Here is a 20727-nt window from a genome sequence, read left to right on the forward strand (position 1 = left end):
AATGCAGACTTCTCGTTTTCCACGGGGAAACAAACACCTCTTGGGTGAAAAACCAGTTTGTGGTTTGACCCATTCACCACCCCTCCCGCCCACCCCGCATGGGCTTTAGAGGTCTTACCTCCTGGTTTATGATTACGTGGACTACATACAAATTGATTTGATGTGATATCTAAGAATTACAGCCCATTATATTTCGTAGGTAAAGCTACTGAATGCTGGATGAGCGTAGACAATGTGGAGGTTCAGAAATAACACAAAGAAAGACAAAGATACATTTAATAACCTATTCAATGAAACGGGAAAAGTTTCCACTTTAGATGGTGTGGCACAGAAAACTTCACCACCTTTGCCCTTGGCTATAAGATGTTGCCAGTTGTGGCTTGAAACTGTCAGATAACCTGAACAAACAACTTTTACGACTGCAGTTCTATTCTCTGGGCTCATTTAGCAAATTGACCCACAGTATATTTGTCGTAACATGTATCTGGTCAAAACTGGAGTGCGAATCTTATGTGTATCAACATGGCTTGCATCCAAACTGATCCGGAGTCCGTTGAGAGGGTTTAGTCGGTTGCTCATACTGTGATACGGACCTCCAACATGGCTGCCACGAGGGCGTGTTGCACCCGGCGGCCCCGTGAAAACGCTACCTGTTTGAAGTTGTCTTACTGCTCCAGGGTTAGCTTTCATTTAGCTGTGCGTGGTGAGGAGCATGAGCCTGACGGCCGGGAGCTTTGCTGTTGCAACGGCAACATGTCGGCAGCAATCTTCTGAAAGGCTGCACACACAAAACATCCCGAACACACAGTCTAACCTGAAGGAATGCGTGTGGGGGGCTGTGTTTCACCATTCGGAGCCACGATCCTCTCATGAATGCTCATCCCTGTGCGAGTGGACAAACTGTTTATGTTGTTCTAAGAAGTTATGTGTGGTCTTTTTACCTCATTTTATGAGAAATAAAGGTGTTTGCTTTGGGAACAAGGACAAGTATGTATTAGGGTACACGGAGGGGACAAGTATTGTAGTACTTATGCCGTGTTCACACCAAACGCGGCGCGCCGCGTTAATTGCGCCGCCGGTTTTGCCGGGGACCATTTGTGTTAATTTACGTGAATCGCGCTGGACGCGCCTGAGAGGGGGCGTGGCTTATCGCCCTGAAAGCCGCCATCAACCATGGAAAAAATAACCTCTATTTCTGCTTAGTACGTGTTGTGGAAGTCCCAGATATCACGGGAAACTAAACGCCGTCATGTCTGGTTCATAACATCATCCGGAGGAGCTCCGTGGATTTTATCGATCTGTATTCACTGTGTCTAGCAAGCCACACATCGGCTGTTTACTACAGCTGTATGAACACTAAATAAACTGATTTGTCTGTGATTTAACGGCAATAAACCGACAAAAAGGGACTCCGAAATAACTATGTAATGATGCAGATTTGTAAAAAGTCTGAATTCATGTTTAGTTAGTTCTCTCCGCAAGATTTACACACACACATTTATACACACAGTTTGGTCCGGTCTCTATTAATATGAGGTATCGTAGAGCTCTGGGTGAACACAGACGGCTACAGTATTTGTTTCCTGATTCAACAACGGCAGGACGTCAGTGATGACAGGAGAGACATCTCAACGCTGATAGGCTATCGCGCCGCAGCGTCACGGCATTTTTCCGCCAAAGTTGAAAAATTTAAACTCACGCGTTTGGGGCGTTTTGGCGTTTGACGAGAATTTGCGCAACTTTGCCCGAATTCGTGCCGCGCCATCGCAAATTCGCGCTACTCCAGTTTCATCGTGTCTGTGCATAGACTTTGTATGTAATATACTCACGCGAATAATTCGCGCCGCGTTTGGTGTGAACGCACCATTATTGCAGTCGTTTAGTATTTCATTTAGAATTTCTTGTATTTAACAGTAGGTTGACCATTTTTGTCCGAGAGTAATGCTGTAGAGGCAACCGCACCGCGATTTGGCATATGATTATCTACACAATTAAACCAAACTGCCCACTAAAAGCAGCAGCATGTAGGATATAGCCATGCGCAACAAGACACACAGGACTATATCAAAAACAATGCACCACTCAAGAAGTGTTTTTTCTGTGGCACCGAGGAATGCACCGGAACAAACATGCTACACTCTCCTGAGTGCCACCATGAAACCATGCAGCCTTCCCGCTATGCTGGCTGGTGTGCAGCTTGGGAGAAGGCTATATTTGTCGGGGGGGGGGCGCATACAGGGTTCAGGTGAAATACTAGAAACAGGTGAAATACCAGAAACAGACATTGCAGACAGGGTCGAAGGCACCCACCAACACGCCCCCCCACCTTCCCAAATACAAGACATATGGCTCTGTGTAAATCAGCTGATAAGGGAATTTCTGTTCCTCACGGGTTTCTATGAGAGGGCATGTTTTGCTTTCTGCTGGTGGATCCCCGTGCCATTAACATCTGCCAGTGTTCTTTGTAAGCCTTACACTGTGCAGGTAATATAAGTGGTATTATTCAAAAGTCAACTTCAACCACAGCAATGATAGTACCTTAAAGCAGAGGTCTTCAACAGGGGGTCCGCGACCCCTAGGGGGTCTGCGGAGGTACTGCAGGGGGTCCGCGAAATTTTTGGTTGATTAGACAATTAAAAAAAATATAATAAAAAAAATGTAATATTTTTTTCTCTAAACATGAATCTGTCCATTATTTTAATAGTTCAGTATTGTATACAATATAACAGGTATGTTTATGCATGGCAGTGGCACTAATAGGCCATCACTCATTTTCGTTTCCACATTTATGTTCAAAAAACGTCAATTTGAATAGCTTGTTTGCATGATTATCATGCAATTGACAGACAATGTTGATATTGACAATGGTATCAGCTGACAAGGTATGTTTCTAAATGGCAGCACGGCCACCCTACTCACTGTACCTTGCACATGTTTAAAATGAAAACATGAATATATGAACCTGTGTATTATTTGAATAGCTTAGTATTGAATGCACAATAAAGAGGTATGTTTATACATGGCACTAGGCCCAGTTTAATATAAAACACAATGTTATACAATATCGTCGGGGGTCCCTGCTCCATCTCTCTATCAGTTTGGGGGTCCTTGGCCTGAAAAATGTTGAAGACCCCTGCCTTAAAGGATTAAAGTACCTTAAAGGTACCTGTTGCATTCCACCCCTTTCGCCTCACATTGTGCACAAAACACGTGGAGAATTCTGCAGTCTGATTTCTCAAATTTTTCATATCCACAACACAGAATGTTTGCACCTGTGGTTTATCAAAGAAAAAATGCATGTGAAATGCTATGGTTTGCTGCTGGTCATGTTTTTAAAAATGTATTTAAAATGTTATTTAATGCAACATCTACAGTACCTTCAGACACAGTGGTAATCATTGCTAAATGTCCTATTTTATGATATATCCATGACTGTCCAGTCCATCAATTGTGGTTGAACCCATTTGCATCTTATGTGTGGGTAGTGTCTAGCGCTGTATACCCCTGTCAATCACTGTATGAGTCACTGAACAGCCGCAGCCGGCCCAGACTCAGTCTCCCCCTCCACCCTGAAGCATTGTGCTGAACAGCTGCCTCTGGTGTTCAGACATCTTTAACACCTCCCTGGAGACATGCCATGTACCAGCCTGCTTCAAGGCCTCCACCATCATCCCCGTCCCCAAAAAACCAAGGATCACAGGACTCAATGACTAGAGGCCCGTCGCCCTGACCTCTGTGGTCATGAAATCTTTTGAACACCTGGTCCTGTCCCACCTAAAAACCCTCACTGACCCACTCCTGGACCCCCTGCAGTTTGCTTACAGAGCCAACAGGTCTGTAGATGACGCAGTCAACTTGGCCCTTCACTTCATCCTCCAGCATCTGGACTCCCCAGGAACCTATGCCAGGATCCTGTTTGTGGACTTCAGCTCTGCCTTCAACACTATCATCCCGTCTCTGCTGCATGACGAGCTCTCCCAGCTGCACGTGCCCGACTCCACCTGCAAGTGGATCACAGACTTCCTGTCTGACAGGAAGCAGCACGTCAAGCTGGGAAAACACGTCTCAGCCTCCCGGACCATCAGCACCGGTTCCCCCCAAGGCTGCGTTCTTTCCCCTCTTCTCTTCTCCCTGTACACCAACAGCTGCACCTCCAGTCACCAGTCTGTCAAGCTCCTGAAGTTCACGGATGACACCATCCTCATTGGACTCATCTCTGGTGGGGATGAGTCCGCCTACAGGTGGGAGACTGACCATCTGGTGACCTGGTGCGGTCTGAACAACCTAGAGCTCAACGCTCTAAAGACAGTGGAGATGGTTGTGGATTTCAGGAAGAATGCAGCTCCACCTGCCCCTATCACCCTGTGTGACTCCCCCGTTGACGCGGTGGAGTCCTTCCGCTTCCTGGGCTCCATCATAAGTAACCCAGGACCTCAAGTGGGAGCTTAACATCAGCTCAATCACTAAAAAGGCTCAGCAGAGGATGTACTTCCTGAGGAAGCTGAAGAAATTCAACCTGCCAAAGACAATGATGGTGCACTTCTACAGAGCCATCATTGAGTCCATCCTCTGCTCCTCCATCACGGTCTGGTACGCTGCAGCCACAGCCAAGGACAAGGGCAGACTGCAGCGCATCATTCGCTCTGCTGAGAGGGTGATTGGCTGCAATCTGCCCTCCCTCCAAGACTTGTTCGCTTCAAGAACCCTGAAGCGAGCAAGAAGGATTGTAGCCGACCCCTCTCACCCTGGACAAAAACTGTTCGTGCCCCTTCCATCTGGCAGGAGGCTGAGGTCCATCAGGACCAAGACCTCACGCCACACGAACAGCTTCTTCCCGTCCGCAGTCGGGCTCATTAACAGAGCCCGGGTCCCCCACTGACTCTGTCATCCCCAGGACAATTTTCCTTCCCTCCCTACTACTCCCCTGCACATCCCTTCATATTTAAATACACTTGTCACTTTTACATTACACTCGTTTACAGTCCTGTTATCTGTTTGTTGTGCACTTTATTTTACATTCTTTTAAATTCTATTGTACATTTGAATATGTTTCTATTCCTTGCACTGTTGATTGTTGTTGATTGTCTAATGTTATGCACCACCTGCCATGACAAATTCCTTGTATGTTACATACATTGGCAATAAACGGTTCTGATTCTGATTCTGAACCTTCAGTGACCTTTTGTCTTGAATACACAAAACACCCATTTAGAGAATAACCCACATCACAAGAAAATTGAACAGTTACGCATCCCTGTTTTTCTTTTTTCTTTTTCTACCTCTAACAGTGTCTTCAATGTTATTCACGTGCCCCCAACACACACTCCTATCTGGACTTCTCTGAACTGGTTCCGACTTACGCCATCAGTCATTAGGCATAAAAGAGATAATGAGCAGGGTAGATGGAACGGTTGTTTCACACTGATAAATCATCTTCATAAATATAGACGATCTTTGTCAGCGGAGGGGACCACCGTCGCCTAGCAACCGGCTGCATCAAACTAGAGAGAGCACGACGCCCGTGTTAGCCCGCGAGCTAACCAGTGACGTCAAACAGGAACCAAACTTGAACGGTTATTCTTTTTTTTAAGGGGGGAAAAATGGTGAAACAGACGATACAGATATTTGGTCGCATTAAACCCTCTAAGAAAACTACAGGGGTAAGTGGACAACTGAAACAACATGTAAATAAAACGTGGTGTATAGCGGTAATGCTAGGTTAGACCGGATGTTTATTTAAGCTAGCTAGTAATGGCGTATCAATGAGGGCTCTCCAGTCATGAAGCACGTTGGTTTATATTCCCAGTTCAGAACGGCATTTGATCACAAAACAACAGGTTTGACCCGTTAAAAACACACCTGTAATGATGGCTCCCTCCCTTCCATTAACGTTAAGTCTCCCAATAAATGATCTAACCTTTTAAATCATCTACTATACAGCACCAGGGCCCTGGAACTGGCACAGCTGCATGGAATGTAATTCATGTTTTTAATAATTACACCTGTGCTTTTCTTGCTGTGACACGCCAAACTATGTGAAAGTGCATACCACTAGCAGCCTAAAAAACAATCAGAAGGTAAAGTGACCATACATTGTAAACCTCCTGCTAAATGGGTCTATTGGGGCAGAATATGCCAACAGCTAGTATTTTGTGCTGATGTTCAGTATGTTTACAAGTTTTCCTTGTTGCTCCATTCATTTTATGTCTGGATTAATGGAGATGCCTTTCCCCCCCACCACATTAGATATTAAAGTTGTTGTATTTGAATCAGTTCAGGTAAAGATGTTCCCAGTGACAACCAATGCAGGTTTTATACACGCAATAAATATGTATTCTTTAAACTGCATCATACTCTTACTGAGCCAGAGTCAGATTTCTTAATTTAGGTGTCAAACAGTGGCGAGCTTGTACAATAATATCGACTAACCTACTGGTGTTTTTCTTTTACTTTTCCCCCCCACACATCCGTATAAATGTTCACCTACTATCAGATGAGTGGCCTCTATATTGGATACAGATGTAAAAATATATAAATAATATTATTATTGACAAACATCCCTGGTAGCACTCTCACTATTCTCCCTAGAACCCTGTTTATTGTCTGAGTGCAACAGCTGATGGAAGAAATGATCAAATTACTTTGAGGGTTTCTGTGGCACTTCAGCGTGAGCGTGACAATATCCAGCAAAAATGAAATAAGCACAGCTTCCTCCTGGGGGCTTTTTTTAAAGGTTTCTGAGCAGTGCAGCGGTGGTCAGGAGGAGGTGACGCTGCCAGAGTTAAGGGTGGAAAACAATCCAATCATTTAGGTCTTATCTTTTTATTCTCGAAACCCCTGGGGACCTGTAATTGCATCAGTGTCCGTCCGAAACATATGCCAGAACATATGCTGAGGGCTGCGGGTGTTTGGATTGACCCAGCCGGCCCTCGCTTTGAATGTGCTCTGCTGCTAGAGCTCAATCTATATCGGTTTAATGTTCCACAGCTTTTCTCCTCTCCCCTGGGGCGACGCTGAGCGGAGGTGATATTGCAGAGCTTGACCGGTACACTGTACACTGATCATGATTGCTTGTTTTCGTTCTATTGCTTTCCACAGGATGCATGCTTCATAAACTCCAGCTTTTTCATTTCGAGGCTTGCATTATCCAAACCACAAGTGGCCAAACTTATATTTTAGATTGTATTAGTGTTTAAGTTGGGCTGCATGCACTGCATGATACGGTAACCATAACGGTCATAGAACATATAGGAGACAACTATTTCAAAAGGGTAATGAATGCCTATGGCTACTCTAAAGTGCTGTCCAAATATTGTGGTAAACTAGTGCTCTGCCTTGCCCTGCGATGATGAACAGTAGTCCGTAAGCCTTGTCCCACCAGAGGACTGACTCTGCTGTTGTCTCTGGCTCCCCCAGGTGTACTCGGTGGACAACGAGGAGCCAACAGGTGCTTCTTTGGAGTTTCTGGTGCCCAGGGATGTGGCTGAGGGCTTTGTTAACAACAAGAGGGAGTGCTTCAAGTTCAGGTAGAGCTGTATTTCTATCTGTAAAGCCTGTGTTTGTATAGAGATGTTGTGTCTGGTGAGCCAAAGACAAATTTCCACCCTGGCAACAATAAAGATTCATCGTATTACATTATTCCATTTGCTAAATTTCCGAGATTGGCCGCCTAATTTGGTCAAAGTAAATTCAATTGCAGCGGTCTTTGAAGTCCACTATAATAATCTAAAATACCTGTCTGGCTGTACTGTAATACTCAGTATCACTAACACTGTAGAGTATTTATTGGACTTATAGCCAGTGAAAGCTTTGATATTTGCGGCTTTAAATACCTGAGAAAGGTTCTCTCATTTCCTGTGACCAAACTGATCAGTTTCGTCTTCTACGTAAAAAAAAATCAGGAGTTTCTTTATAGAAATATAAATTAGATTAATAATAAATAAAACTGCATGCAGTCAACATGCAGTGTCTTTATAATATAAGTATAATCAGCTTCAGTCTTAAGTGGGTGCAGAACACCAGCAATGGCCACCAGTTGGGCAATACAAGAATATTGTAGATGAGCAATAAAATCACCTAAAATCTGCAAGAGTGGAGCAACTGTGTAGTTTATGACGAATAAAGATATCATACAACATGGAGGACGTTGAGCTGCCCAGCAGAATGTACGCTCTCAAAGTTGCATAAGAGCAGTGCAGAGCCAGAACATCTGTTTAACACTGGTAGTGAAAGCTGCAGCCTTATATACTGTACCCTCCGGGCAGGGCCCATGCCACGCTCCCAAGCCCTAAATCCACAGTCAGACAGCAGCGGACACCGAGAGCCTGTTGGAAACCACAGAGTTTTATAATAGCCTGTGGAGGTTCCCTTGTGCCCTTATAGAAATAAAATGTCCACATTTAACAATCTTCCTGGGCGGACTCCTCTCACATCGCTCTCATCTTTCTGTGGGATAAAAACATGACGGGCTGAGACAGCTTTAGAGGACGGAATGATCAAACTCCTCCTCATCCACATGGGAAATTAAGCAGACGTGTGAGATAATCCATGAATGTATACGTTCTGTATGTTATGGTAGTAAATTCAATAATAGATGTTCTGACCTCTTCGGTGCTTCTCACTTTTGTCCAGATTCCTAAAGGTGTTTGATCAAGCTGTCCAACAAGAAGAGATATTTAATAACATTGCCAAACCAGTTGCCGACAGGTACAGTCTTATTGTACTTCTCAAAATGACAAATGTAAATACAGGTTTATATTAATGCCACGTACATTTTGAAAGTTGATGTCTTTAAACTCTTTGTCACCCCTTAAAACTACCTACTTTGATTATCCCATTCACAAATCCCTGCCCACCTGTGGCCAGCAGCGCTCAGCTCTCCATGCTGAGCTCTGGGCCACACAGGCTTTAAGCGTCCTTGTTGACAGGAAGTTAGTAAAGCTCAGCTTTCTTTTAAGATGGAAATGGAGGGTGTCTGTGATTTTTGGCATGCTTTGCATACTTTAACCACTAAGTGGACCGAGCTGGCAGGCGAGATGGCACACTGTGCCATCGTGAGTGTTAGAACATTTCCAAGCCACAACACAAAGCTATGTTGTAGCTGCTCACTCATTTTGAGCTGTTGTTTCATCCGTCATGCATGAGGATCACATTCATTTGAGTAACCTGCAGAAAACTTTGGCCCTCAAGATCAACACTACAAGTCTTTTGTTAGTACTGTTCAATTTAGGGAAATAGGGGTTCATCTGGGCCTGTTTTTAAATGTAAAAATGTGAAATATATTTTAGATACTGATATGCCAGATATATCTGGATGACTTTATTTGTAAAAGACAGAATGAGAAAGTTTTTGCTAAAAACAAATAATTAATCCCTCTCCATCATCACTTATGACCCACCAGAAGTGTGTGGAGGTGTGTGTATCTGCAGAGAGACCCTGCCCTCTGCCTGCCTTATTTTGCCGTGTTCGGCACGTTTCTGGCCGTCTGCCCTTAAAAATGTAGTGACCAGGTATCTGATCACAAGCACACATCCAAGGGGAAGCTACAAAAATTACTAACACAGATATAGTGAGGTGAACCACCAGGCGGAGAAAGCTCGTTCAAAAACAAGAGTTAAGCCGGGATTGGCTTTTACACATTAAACCCTAAGGCAGGGGTCTTCAATGTTTTTCAGGCCAAGGACCCCCAAACTGATAGAGAGATGGAGCAGGGACCCCCGACTATATATATATTGTATAAAATTGTGTTTTATATTAAATGGGCCTAGTACCGTGTATACCTCTTTATTGTGCATTCAATACTAAGCTATTCAAATAATACACAGGTTCATATATTCATGCTTTTATTTTAAACGTGCAAGGTACAGTGAGTAGGGAGACTGTGCCACTGCCATTTATAAACACACATTGTCAATTGCATGATAATCATGCACACAAGCTATTCAAATTGATCTTTTCATTTTTAACATAAATGTGGAAACGAAAAATTAGTGATGGCCTATTAGTGCCACTGTCATGCATAAACATACCTGTTATCTTTCATACAATACTGAACTATTAAAATAATGGGCAGATTCATGTTTAGAGAAAAACATTTTATTTTTTTTTTTTAATGAATGCAGGCAATCGGCTCGAAGTAGTTGTATAAGACATTTCATACAATCTTGCCAAAAACTAAATTAAACTCTCCAACCTTTCCTTGCTTCTTGACCTCTAAGATTCTTCCCCACACAATGTTCACTCCATCTCAACAACGGGAAACTCTTACAGGCGTCTGTCAGAGCTTTACTACTGGAGGAATTTCACTTGGAATTTCCTGTGATCAAATGTTGCTTGTGCTGTTGTTGTTATGTGAACAAGGTTCCTCCTCTGTCCTCTTGTCTTAATTGAGCCCTACCACTTCCATTGCTCCCCAGGCTTCTTAGTCACAATAGGGGCTATTTGTGGAACCCCACAAGTGCTTTGCGTTATCTTTGCTATTAGAAGACGCATAAACAACATGGCGAGACGTCTGGATTGGCTGACTAAGGACTTGGATGTATTTAACCTGACTCACACGGGTTCACAGACTTGGGTATTGGGTTGCGCTCCCCAGCCAACCCTTTAACAGTCCCCCCTTTGTTGTGGCAGATGGTAAACATCAGGTTAAAAAGTTTCAGTCACAACCATGTCTGTCTTGCCATATCAACTTGAGCTTGGCGTCTTTTCGCCGTTGGTATGACTGTTACGTCTGCAGCCTAGAGAACACTAGTCACCCTGTCTAGCCATGACCAATCTGTCTCTCCAATCAGAAATGTCTAAGTCCACTGTCAGTTCCTTGCCCTCTTCTGCAGGATGCCCGTTTACACACTGAATGTTCTGAATTCCACAGAGTTTTAACCTTTTAAATCCAGTCTCACCACAGTGACTAAAAGAAAGAAGGGAATGGAAGGAATAATTCAGCCTGGTCAGCCCCCATTTGGAATTGAAATAAGTTGCCTTCAAAAACAATCACAGGAATAGGCCAAGACTTGTATCCTTGCCACAAAAAGTATTGAAAGAGATTCTGAAAGGAACTTTATCTGGGACTGACGTAGACCAAGCTATGTGAAGCCCAGTTATCAGCACACCAGGTGCTGATAACTTGTGAAGCTTATGTTGATATTGACATGGTCCCAGTTACAGAAGCACGTCTGGTTACAGTAATCACAAACAAAATACAATTTTGACTGACGGAATGTTTTTCCTAAAGCCCCCGTAGTCTTGAAACGTTTATTCAGGTTTAGTCAGGAGTTTGAATCGCGGCAGTTTCGGCCGTCACCGCACCCAATCCTCTCAACTAGCATTAGCTGTCAGGTCGTTGTTGTTTTGGTCGGTACTCTGTCATACTCGGCGCACATCAAGTTTCGCCAAAAACTCGAACCCGTTTACTTGCACACTAGTCTCTGTCTCTGCTGTGGTGTAACCCAAACCAGTCATTTCAGCCCCAACACAGTTGTTTAAAAACAAACCAGCATTAATAGCTCCAGGAGAGGAACAACCACCGTAATGATGTCGGGCTGGCAAGGCAAACCCTCTATCTGTGTTGTAATCCCATTTCACAAGGCTGTGAAACCTGTAGCCCAAGTTCAAAGAAGAACGGGGCTCTGTTGAGTTTTATCCTCAACCCTGCTACCTCAAAAGATTGGACTTCTCATAAGAAAAAGGATCTTCTGGAAGACGAGTTGCCAATCTCCAGGAAAGCTGAGGTGTAAACAGGAACAAGCTCTGGGAAACGCCCAAGCTTCAGTGGCAGGGCCGAGGCCGCATCATTAGCACTGACATTAAACTAAACACAGAGCCTGTGTCTTTTCTCCCCGCTGCCAATCAATGACCATGACTCACCCTAAGATTAAATGGACGCCCAATGACTGTCCAACCAACCACCATTCTCATAAGTGGACACGGTGTTTTATATAAACTGACATGCAGTTTTTTCCCCTCACCAGTCTCATGCAGGGTGTGGAATTGTACAGTCCATAGAAAGGGAAACCCACACACTGCTCTAATACTAGGTTGGCGCAATTCCATTAGAATAAGCGAGAGGCTTAGATTTGTTTATAATTCATCTAAAAAAATATAGTGTCAAGATATCCTTTTCCTTACAATTGGCAAGTCTTGAGCACACCATTTATCCTCACCTTTGATCCATGCTTGTGTGTCAGGCCCCTCTGTCATTTGGCTTTTCCTTCCTGGTTTATTTCCAGGACTATAGAACAGAAGTTTTTTTTAATTACATTTTTTTTGAGCAAATTTATCCTACCTCATTTGACCACCACTATTTTGGGCTTTCTTTCATTCAAACAAAGCTAGATACCATTGGTTTCCATGGCCCTGTGCACGTGCAGAAGGGGCAGTTCAGTGCCAAACCAAAATTTACCAGGCCCTGCCTAGTTGAGTGGGGTTTTGGGCCTTTTTCCTTCGCTCATACTTCGAGACATTCCTCCCTCACCAGCAGATGTCTGTCGCCATTGCAGTTCTCCAGTCACTGCCATCCTTTCCTGTGGATTTAAAGTGTCACATTCAATTTACTCAGACTTTTGGTGTCTGCTTGGGGATGTACTTGACTGTCCCTTGCACTCTTGCAAATTAACATAGTGGCGATATTGGAGGCACACGGTGTAAATTATTTACAGATGAAGCTTTTTGCAAGTCATTACATGTTCACGTCAGTGAGACTGTATTTCTAGAGAATTTCTGGTTCAATTCCAGCCAGCGACCTTTGTTGCATGTCATACCCTTCTCTCTCTCCCACCGTTTCCAGTCCACCGCTTCTCTATCAACTATCCACTGAAGGTCGAAATGCCCTCATAAATCTTTAAAACCCAAAAATGGATATGGCAGAAAGCAATATTCATAAAATTGTGTATTAAATCTCTTTATCTGTGTGTGTGTGTGTGTGTGCGCATGCATGCATGCAGTGTGTTGGCCGGGTATAATGGCACTATATTTGCCTATGGCCAGACGGGAAGTGGGAAGACCTTCACCATCTCAGGAGGGGCCGAGCGCTACAGCGACCGTGGCATTATTCCCCGCACCATCTCCTACCTGTTCGAACGCTTCTCCCAGGTCAGCACGGCATTTAAGATAACAGTTTCACTGGCACAATAAGGCCATGGCCAATACTAGCTGACATGAAATAACAATTAACACTTGCCCAATGGAGACATATTCCTGCAGACCTTGTCATCGATCTCATCTACTGTATTCTATAGTAGATGAGATTGATGACAAAGCTGACTTGTTTTATTTCCAGTTCCATCCTCTACTTCTTCTACTTTGTTTACAGCCAGGCGTAGCCTACAGCGCCAACTTCTGACCGAACTACTCTGTAGCCAAGTATAGCGGCTCCAAACTAGTCGATGGCACCGCGCCTATAATTAGCATTACGTTTTTTTTGCGACATTTTAAAAGTTTGCTTAAAATTCACTTGACAATTGAATGGAAACACAGCTACTGATAAATACAAGCAACATGTAAAATAGTACTCTACTGTCTCTCTCAGCCATCTTTCTTTTCCCTGTGCTGCAAAGCATCTCAATTTAAACCCTCTGTATGCACCCAGTCCAATTTAACATTCTGTATTGTATGCTCCACAGGACAGCAGTATGGTTTACACCACACACATTTCCTACTTGGAGATCTACAACGAGATGGGATATGACCTTCTGGATTCCCGACATGAAGCATCTCGACTGGAGGACCTACCGTTAGTGTTCTTTTTAATACTGTAACTTTTACTACGCTGATGCTACTGTACAGACATCCAGTTATATTTGAAAAAGTCAAAACCATTAGAGCCATATATCTAACCTTGTGGAGTGATAGATAGGCTTTTTAAAGCTGAAAAGAGCAATCACCCCCTCCATTATTCTCCTAAACAACAGCCGTTTGTCAGCCTGGCCTAGAGTCGTGGTGCGGTGAAATCTGAAGACTTGAAGTATTTACCACCTCACTACGAACTGCCAACTGACATAATGAGACTGTTGGACAGCAATGGATGCGGTCGACCTGGTGGCAGACTCTGCCACTGGAGTGGAGAGCAGGAGGGTCATGTGGAGAAATTGCTTTTCATAGCTAGTCGCTGCTGCCGCTGGTCTGATTTTATTTTATTTTTTACATTCTTACTTTGTTTGTGTCCATCTTTCTTTGTAATTATAAATTCCATCTCTCTGGAGGTTTGTCTGTGTATGATTTTCTTTCTTTTTTTTTTGTCAAACTCAATACTTACTTATTTCAAACGAGACTTTGGCCCTCCAGGCACACCATTGTCTCAGTACATCATTTTGGTGTTTGTCTTGTATCAGTTCCATTTATGTTTAAGCAGAGGATCTAGCTCAAGGTTTAGATACCCACAAATCACAGTCTTCTGGGAATAGACAGTGCCCCATGTTAACCATGCTGTGGCCACACTGATTCAAGAAGAAGCTGTGGCACTGACAAATTTCTCTCTTGTTGCCTTTCCCTGCATACCCCTTCTCTTTTTTCTCACATTCTTGGACTCATTTTTGTTCCTGTTTTACTTCTTCTCGTCTCATCTGCGCATTATTTCCATCATGCATTCAGCATTTCACCCTCCGAATGGTAAACAGTCATTTCATTTGTGTAAAATATAATAATCAAAACCTTTTTCAGTTTGTGGAGCTGCCAAAGCACAGGCCTTTAATCAGATTAAGATTAATACTTTTTTATCAAACTACATCAATTACCTACACATGTTAACATAATTGTCCACATGTGTTCTCCAGTCATTCCACCCTCTTTGACATCTCAATCCAGTAGCCATACTGTCAAAACCCTGGTGGCATGAAGGAAATTATATGGTGAAATCATAGGAGTCCTTTCAGCCCCATCTGTCCAAGCACACTGTGTTTTAGAAGGCTTGATGTGGCCAAGAACCAATCACCTGTTTGTTTTGAGCTGCAGGGCCTGGCAGTTATCAAGTTATGAACCCCCGGAAAGATAAAGCACACGTGTCAAACTTGGTCGCAGCCCACACTGACTCGCAGATGTGGTTTGTTTGGATTTAGAGCAGAGCAAGGCGATGGAAGGGAAGTGGATGACATAACTGACATAATTGCTTTTTCATAATTGCTTTAGTGTTGGGATTATTTGGGTTTGGCTCAGATTTGTCCTGCTTTGTCATTTTTTAAATTCATGTTTTCAAGTAGATTTATTATACATGGATTTCCTTCAAACATTAATTTTTCTTTTGCAGTAAGGTACTGATCATGGAAGATCCAGACCAGAAGATCCATCTGAGGAACCTGTCCCTGCAGCAGTCAGCCAATGAGGAGGAGGCTCTGAACCTGCTCTTCCTGGGTGACACCAATCGCATGATTGCAGAGGTGAGAAAGAGGAATGTATGATGGGACATCCACTTCCACTAAATTTGTGTTGATTTTGTCGGTCCCTGTGGACCCAAGGGCTGTTTCAGAGCACCAAAGTCCCTTTAGAAAACTTCTAATTTTACTGCAGTCCAGGTTCTAGATCTCCTGCCCGCCTCCCTTCCCTCCAGCGGGCCCAGCAATACGGCCTGGGCCTCCAGCAGCGTGGTGTCTGTATGTCAAAGCTCTGCTTCTGCGCCAATATTCTAATTGATGGTCACGTTTACTCAGATGTAGGTCATATAGAGGCATCAGTTTTAAAATGAGACTATATCATAAGCAGTTAAAAGGTCCTCACAGTAACTTGACAGCAAAGATTAGTTTTAGAAGCATTTTGATAAACAACATCAGTGTAATCCAAAATTGGTAATATAAGTTGTGTATAAACAGTATAAAACAATATCTAACATCTGTATAGAACACCAAGTCCGATATCTGAGTCGAGCCATAGGCCCAAGTATTTAATTCTATCTATTTTATGCAGAAAATAACTACCATCACATGTTATAGCAAAAAAATATGATTTGGATTTGAGGCTCTTGTTTTTTCCAATGACCTTACACAATTCACACACCATACAGTAGTAAGGATTGTAGTCGGTATGCAAAAATCCCTGACCACTCCCAGGATAAGTGACATGAATGTTATTTTTTGTCAACAAATTCAATATGCACTCTAAAGGCTACCTTAAGACCCTTCTTAAATAGTATTTTGGTCCCCTGTGGTCCCTTTTACCACGTTTTTCCCCCCCAGTAAAACTAAGCATTCTCTCTGTAATTTCTGTTTATGTTGCAGTGGTTCTTTTCTTCACACAGACACCCAGACTCCCCAGGCCGATGAGACGTGGTGGGTCAGCTTTTGCTTTGCAACCTGAGGTTTGGAGCAAAGGGCTGATCTCACCTTGTTTACTCTTGTTGCTAGTTTGTAAGTAAATAACAGACAGTAAAAGTGAACTGCATGGTCGGGTTTCAATCAGATACTTGCTTTTGCATTTCTGACGAGTATTCCAATGTCAGTTTTTGATGTGGCTGGGAGTCGTGCATGGAGCAAAACCAATCCAGAGGACATCGTTATGGGCTCCAAGATGGAATTTCTCCAGAACATGGAAATGGGTTTTGGAGGTAGTACAGTCACGTAAGGTTTTGCCAAAACAAGAACTCATTTGTTTTTCGTCCACCTTGAGGACACACTGTTGTAAAACCTGGGGGGATATTTCAGTGGAAACACATTCTTGGATGTTACATTTGTCTGTTGATCAGGCAATCGAGGCGTCTCACAGTTCACTACAGTCCACCCACACGGTGAACTCATCCTCTCTGGGACTTCTTCACCAGAAGGATTCTCTTGAGCCCCAAGCAAACAAAGAACCGTCAACAAACTCAATTTGTCACCGCCAGAGTCATCCCAGAAGTCCTTGCTCCACATAGACGTCGAATGAAGTTAACACTTGTGCTTTCTTTCTTCTCTTGCTCCCAGCCATGTGGATAAAAGATGACACATCCGTTGAAGCTGCACTCGACAGATCATGAACTCACTCACTTTGAGACTTGGCAATCCCCTCTCCACTTTTATTGGACAGGAAATAAAGTACACCTTCTAAACTCCTCACCCTTCCTTCAACCTCACCAGGAAACGTTTCCTCTCATCTGCCCTTTTTCTCTCTCTCCGTCCCTGTTTCACATGTAGGCCTGGATCTTTTCCTCTTTCTACATCCTAACTGCCTGCTGAACTTGTACAGTCCATAGCAGGTGGTCTGAATGAAACTTCACTTTTAATCTTTTGACTCAGCAATCTCTTAGTGTTTCAGGGTTTGTAGCACCACAGTGAACCTTTATGTGTGTGGTTAGCATGTGGTGCATGTAAGATCAACATGTGGTTAATTGAGAACACAGGAGAATACAGGAAGTGACTTCAAAGAGCTTGAACTGTCCTGCTGGTATATTTTCACAGCTAAGACATACCTAAATGTCCCTGTGTGGACACTATTTCCTCTGTAGACATGATACACACAGTTTGTAACCATTTCAATAGACATGCTGTGCTCAGTGTGCTCTCGTCCGTACTATTTTATACTTTTGAGTTTGTATAGGACTACTAAAGAAATGTTTATATTATATCTAGTGATATCAAATTTAAGTTATTATCGCGCACAATTCACACACGTCAAAGCTTACCCAAACTGTCTCTCAGTAGGGACACAATAACGCTCAGAGATAAGAGCCAACAGTCACTTCTTATCTATGGACTGCTGCCTGTATATTTGAATACTTTTAACTGTCATCCATGAATGCTGCTATCAATTTCCACTGTAGGACTTGCAATAACAGTCACTTACTGCATATGTCCCACTTTGCTAAAATGAATGCAGCACAATACAACAGCCCTGCAGTAAATCCTACCATCACAAGGGTTATAATGTTAAGATTTTGTTGAAACCGTTTGAGAGAGGTGTTGACTCAATTGAATGATCATTTTGGAGGATGAAGTTAGTGGTACTATTGAACTGTATTGTGTTATACAGAGAGGTGGTTCTGCTATTTATATAAATGGGGTGGACGCAATAATAGCGATGCTGTAGACTTCAATACAGTTCGACAGCACCACAAAAAATGTGTGTGTAAAATTTACATGTTGAAAAATTGTTGAAAAAAGTTTGAGAACCACCAGTTTGAGAATTTACACTGGAAATTAATCCGGTGGTTCTCAAACTTTTTTCAACAATTTTCCCCTCTTGGAAAAATATTTCAGCCAAGTAGGGTTAGCACAAAACGTGACCGAACAAATGTCGTGAACATGTTTTGTTGCATTTGTTGGGACAGCTCACAGCAGCTAACAGGTAACATGAAAACAGGTATATTGAATACAAAATGTGGTTTCTTGAACATATATTTACATTTATATTGAACCATTTATAGTATAGTTAATTTAGGAATTATGTACGACTGATGTTTTTTAAATGGACATTTTAGAAATTGCTGGTTCAGCATTCCAAGTATTGTTCTTCGAATCTTTATTCAACTTCTTCCGTACATTTTTTGGCACGCATCTCCTTCCACATTTTTTAAGCTACAGAAACTGTTTGAATATTAAAATGTTCAGCTGTTTAAGGACATGCCTGTTATGACTTTTCATGTTTCTAACCTTTAAACTTTTTGAATTATTAAGCTTTTTGCACATTTTCTTCTGAATGGAATGTCTGTGGAGAGAATCTTCAAATCCTCTTAAACTTCTTCAACTTTCAAATTCTTCCTCATACTTTCCTCACATACACCATTTCAACTTTAAAATGTTGAGAAAACCCTGAGCTATTATTGTATGTTATACGATTTTTGATATCTTTTACACTTTTTGAACTGTCACATTTTATGATTTTTTCCGTAATTTTCTGCTTTTATAATAGCTGTGTATTGCGCAGTTCAGAGTGCGTGATGTCATCGCTAGAGGGAAGAGGAGCTTCAGAATCTTGTGAAAAAAATTTCTATATTGGCACAGAAGGCACAGACTCCACAATTTTCACTCTTCATGCATAATTTTTTAGAAAATTAGAAAAGTAGCTAATCGTGTCCTTGTCGTAGACAAATGACTGTGGAATCCAACAGATTTACACATTTGGCACAACAGCTTCTAATTGAGAGGAAAACCAACTATCTGCTCCATAGAGACCAATGTTAATTCTTACTTCAAACAAATCTTGCTCAGACAACCGTACAACATTTCTAGATCGCCAGTGAAGCCACATTTTTTAGACTACAGACACAATTTTTACATGGTCTGTTCGTCAAGTCATCCTTCCTCTCCAGTTCTAATATCGGAGCAATAGAAGCTACGGTTATGGGGGTTTTGAGGATTTGTTTGACAGGTGTTTCACAGTTTTATCTCCATGTAAAGGCTGCAGGCAAACAGGTGTTTTTGATTGAGCTAATTAGTGAAGTTGATAAACACACTGACACACGTGACTTGGAGATATTCAGGGAAAAATCATTAGACCTCCTGTCTGTCTGTCTCACTCACTCATCTAACTGTCTGTCTGTCTCTCTCTCCCAATCAGAGAGAGAGTCCACTGTCTTTCTCCCTCTCCCACACTCACTCAATCTTTCTCTCTCTGTCTGTCTCAAGCTCTCTTTCTCTCTCTCTTTTTGTCTATATCTGTCTGCGTGTCTCTCTTTCTCCCTCTCCCTCCCTCTCTCTTACTCACTCACTCACTGTCTCTCTCCTCTCTTTCTCTCTCTCTCTCTCTGTGTGTCTCTCTCATACAGTCACTCAGGTCTTAGAGATTTTTAGAGGACTTTTCCCCTTTCACCCCCCCCCCCCACCCCCCATTTCAAAATAAAAGCCCCACAGAGGGAATTCTAACTGGAATGCTTGTGATGAAGCCTGTCATTTAATAACCTCTGTATATGTGTGTCAAACATTATGATTCTGTCTCCTCTCCCCCACTCAGCCCCACCCTTTCAAAATAAAAGCCCTACAGAGTGAATTCTAACTGAAATGCTTGTGATGAAGCCTGTCATTTAATAACCTCTGTGTGTTTCAAACATTCTGATTCTGTCTCCTCTCCTCTCTCCCCCACTCAGCCCACCCTTTCAAAATAAAAGCCCCATGGATTAACTGTATTTAAACATTAAGCTCAAAATGAGGCTTTTTTGTTAAAATACTTAATGCTCTTACTAATACTGCGACAACTACTACTACTGCTGCTGATATTTCTAGTATTACTACTACAACTTCTGCTGTTGCTACTATTACTACTACTGCTACTGCTATTACTCCTACCACCAATATTATCACTACTGCTATTACTACCAATACTACTATTACTTATACTACTACTACAGCTATTCATGCTACTACCAATACTAATACTACTATAGCTATTAGTATGACTACTACTAGTACTACTGCTATTACTGCTACTTCAAATACTGCTATTACTACTACTTCTTCTTCTACAGCTATTACTACGACTACTGATACTACTACTTCTACTACTTCTTCTAATTACTAATACTTCCACTACTAATAATACTTCTACTATGACTACCACTTCTACTACAACTACTACTATAAATATCACTACTGATACTACTAGTACTTATTCTAATGCTACTAATACTTTTACTACTAATAATATTTATAGTACAACTACCACTTCTACTACAACTGCATTGCTACTACTATTACTGCAACTACTACAACTACTACTCCTACAAATGCTGCTTTTATACCAACTACTACTACGGCCATTACTACAGCTATTACTATGACTATGACTACTACTGCTACTGCTGTTATTACTGCTACTACTAATACTTCTACTATTACT

The 20727-nt window shown here is 42.4% G+C and overlaps 1 protein-coding gene across 1 annotated transcript in view; it reads left to right on the forward strand.

The window, feature by feature from the left end:
* The first annotated feature begins 5600 nt into the window (after window positions 1-5600).
* Window positions 5601-20727, forward strand: part of kif6 (kinesin family member 6) — an 87878-nt gene continuing 72751 nt past the window's right edge. Inside the window, exons 1-6 of the mRNA XM_076106981.1 lie at window positions 5601-5660; window positions 7417-7526; window positions 8632-8706; window positions 12939-13086; window positions 13617-13726; window positions 15236-15365. Of these exons, the coding sequence (XP_075963096.1) occupies window positions 5601-5660; window positions 7417-7526; window positions 8632-8706; window positions 12939-13086; window positions 13617-13726; window positions 15236-15365 (633 nt within the window). The remainder of the gene's footprint in view (window positions 5661-7416; window positions 7527-8631; window positions 8707-12938; window positions 13087-13616; window positions 13727-15235; window positions 15366-20727) is intronic.

Source organism: Anarhichas minor, unplaced genomic scaffold (assembly GCF_050575085.1).
Source record: "Anarhichas minor isolate MPS153535 unplaced genomic scaffold, ASM5057508v1 ptg000037l, whole genome shotgun sequence".
NCBI classification, from domain to species: Eukaryota; Metazoa; Chordata; class Actinopteri; order Perciformes; family Anarhichadidae; genus Anarhichas; species Anarhichas minor.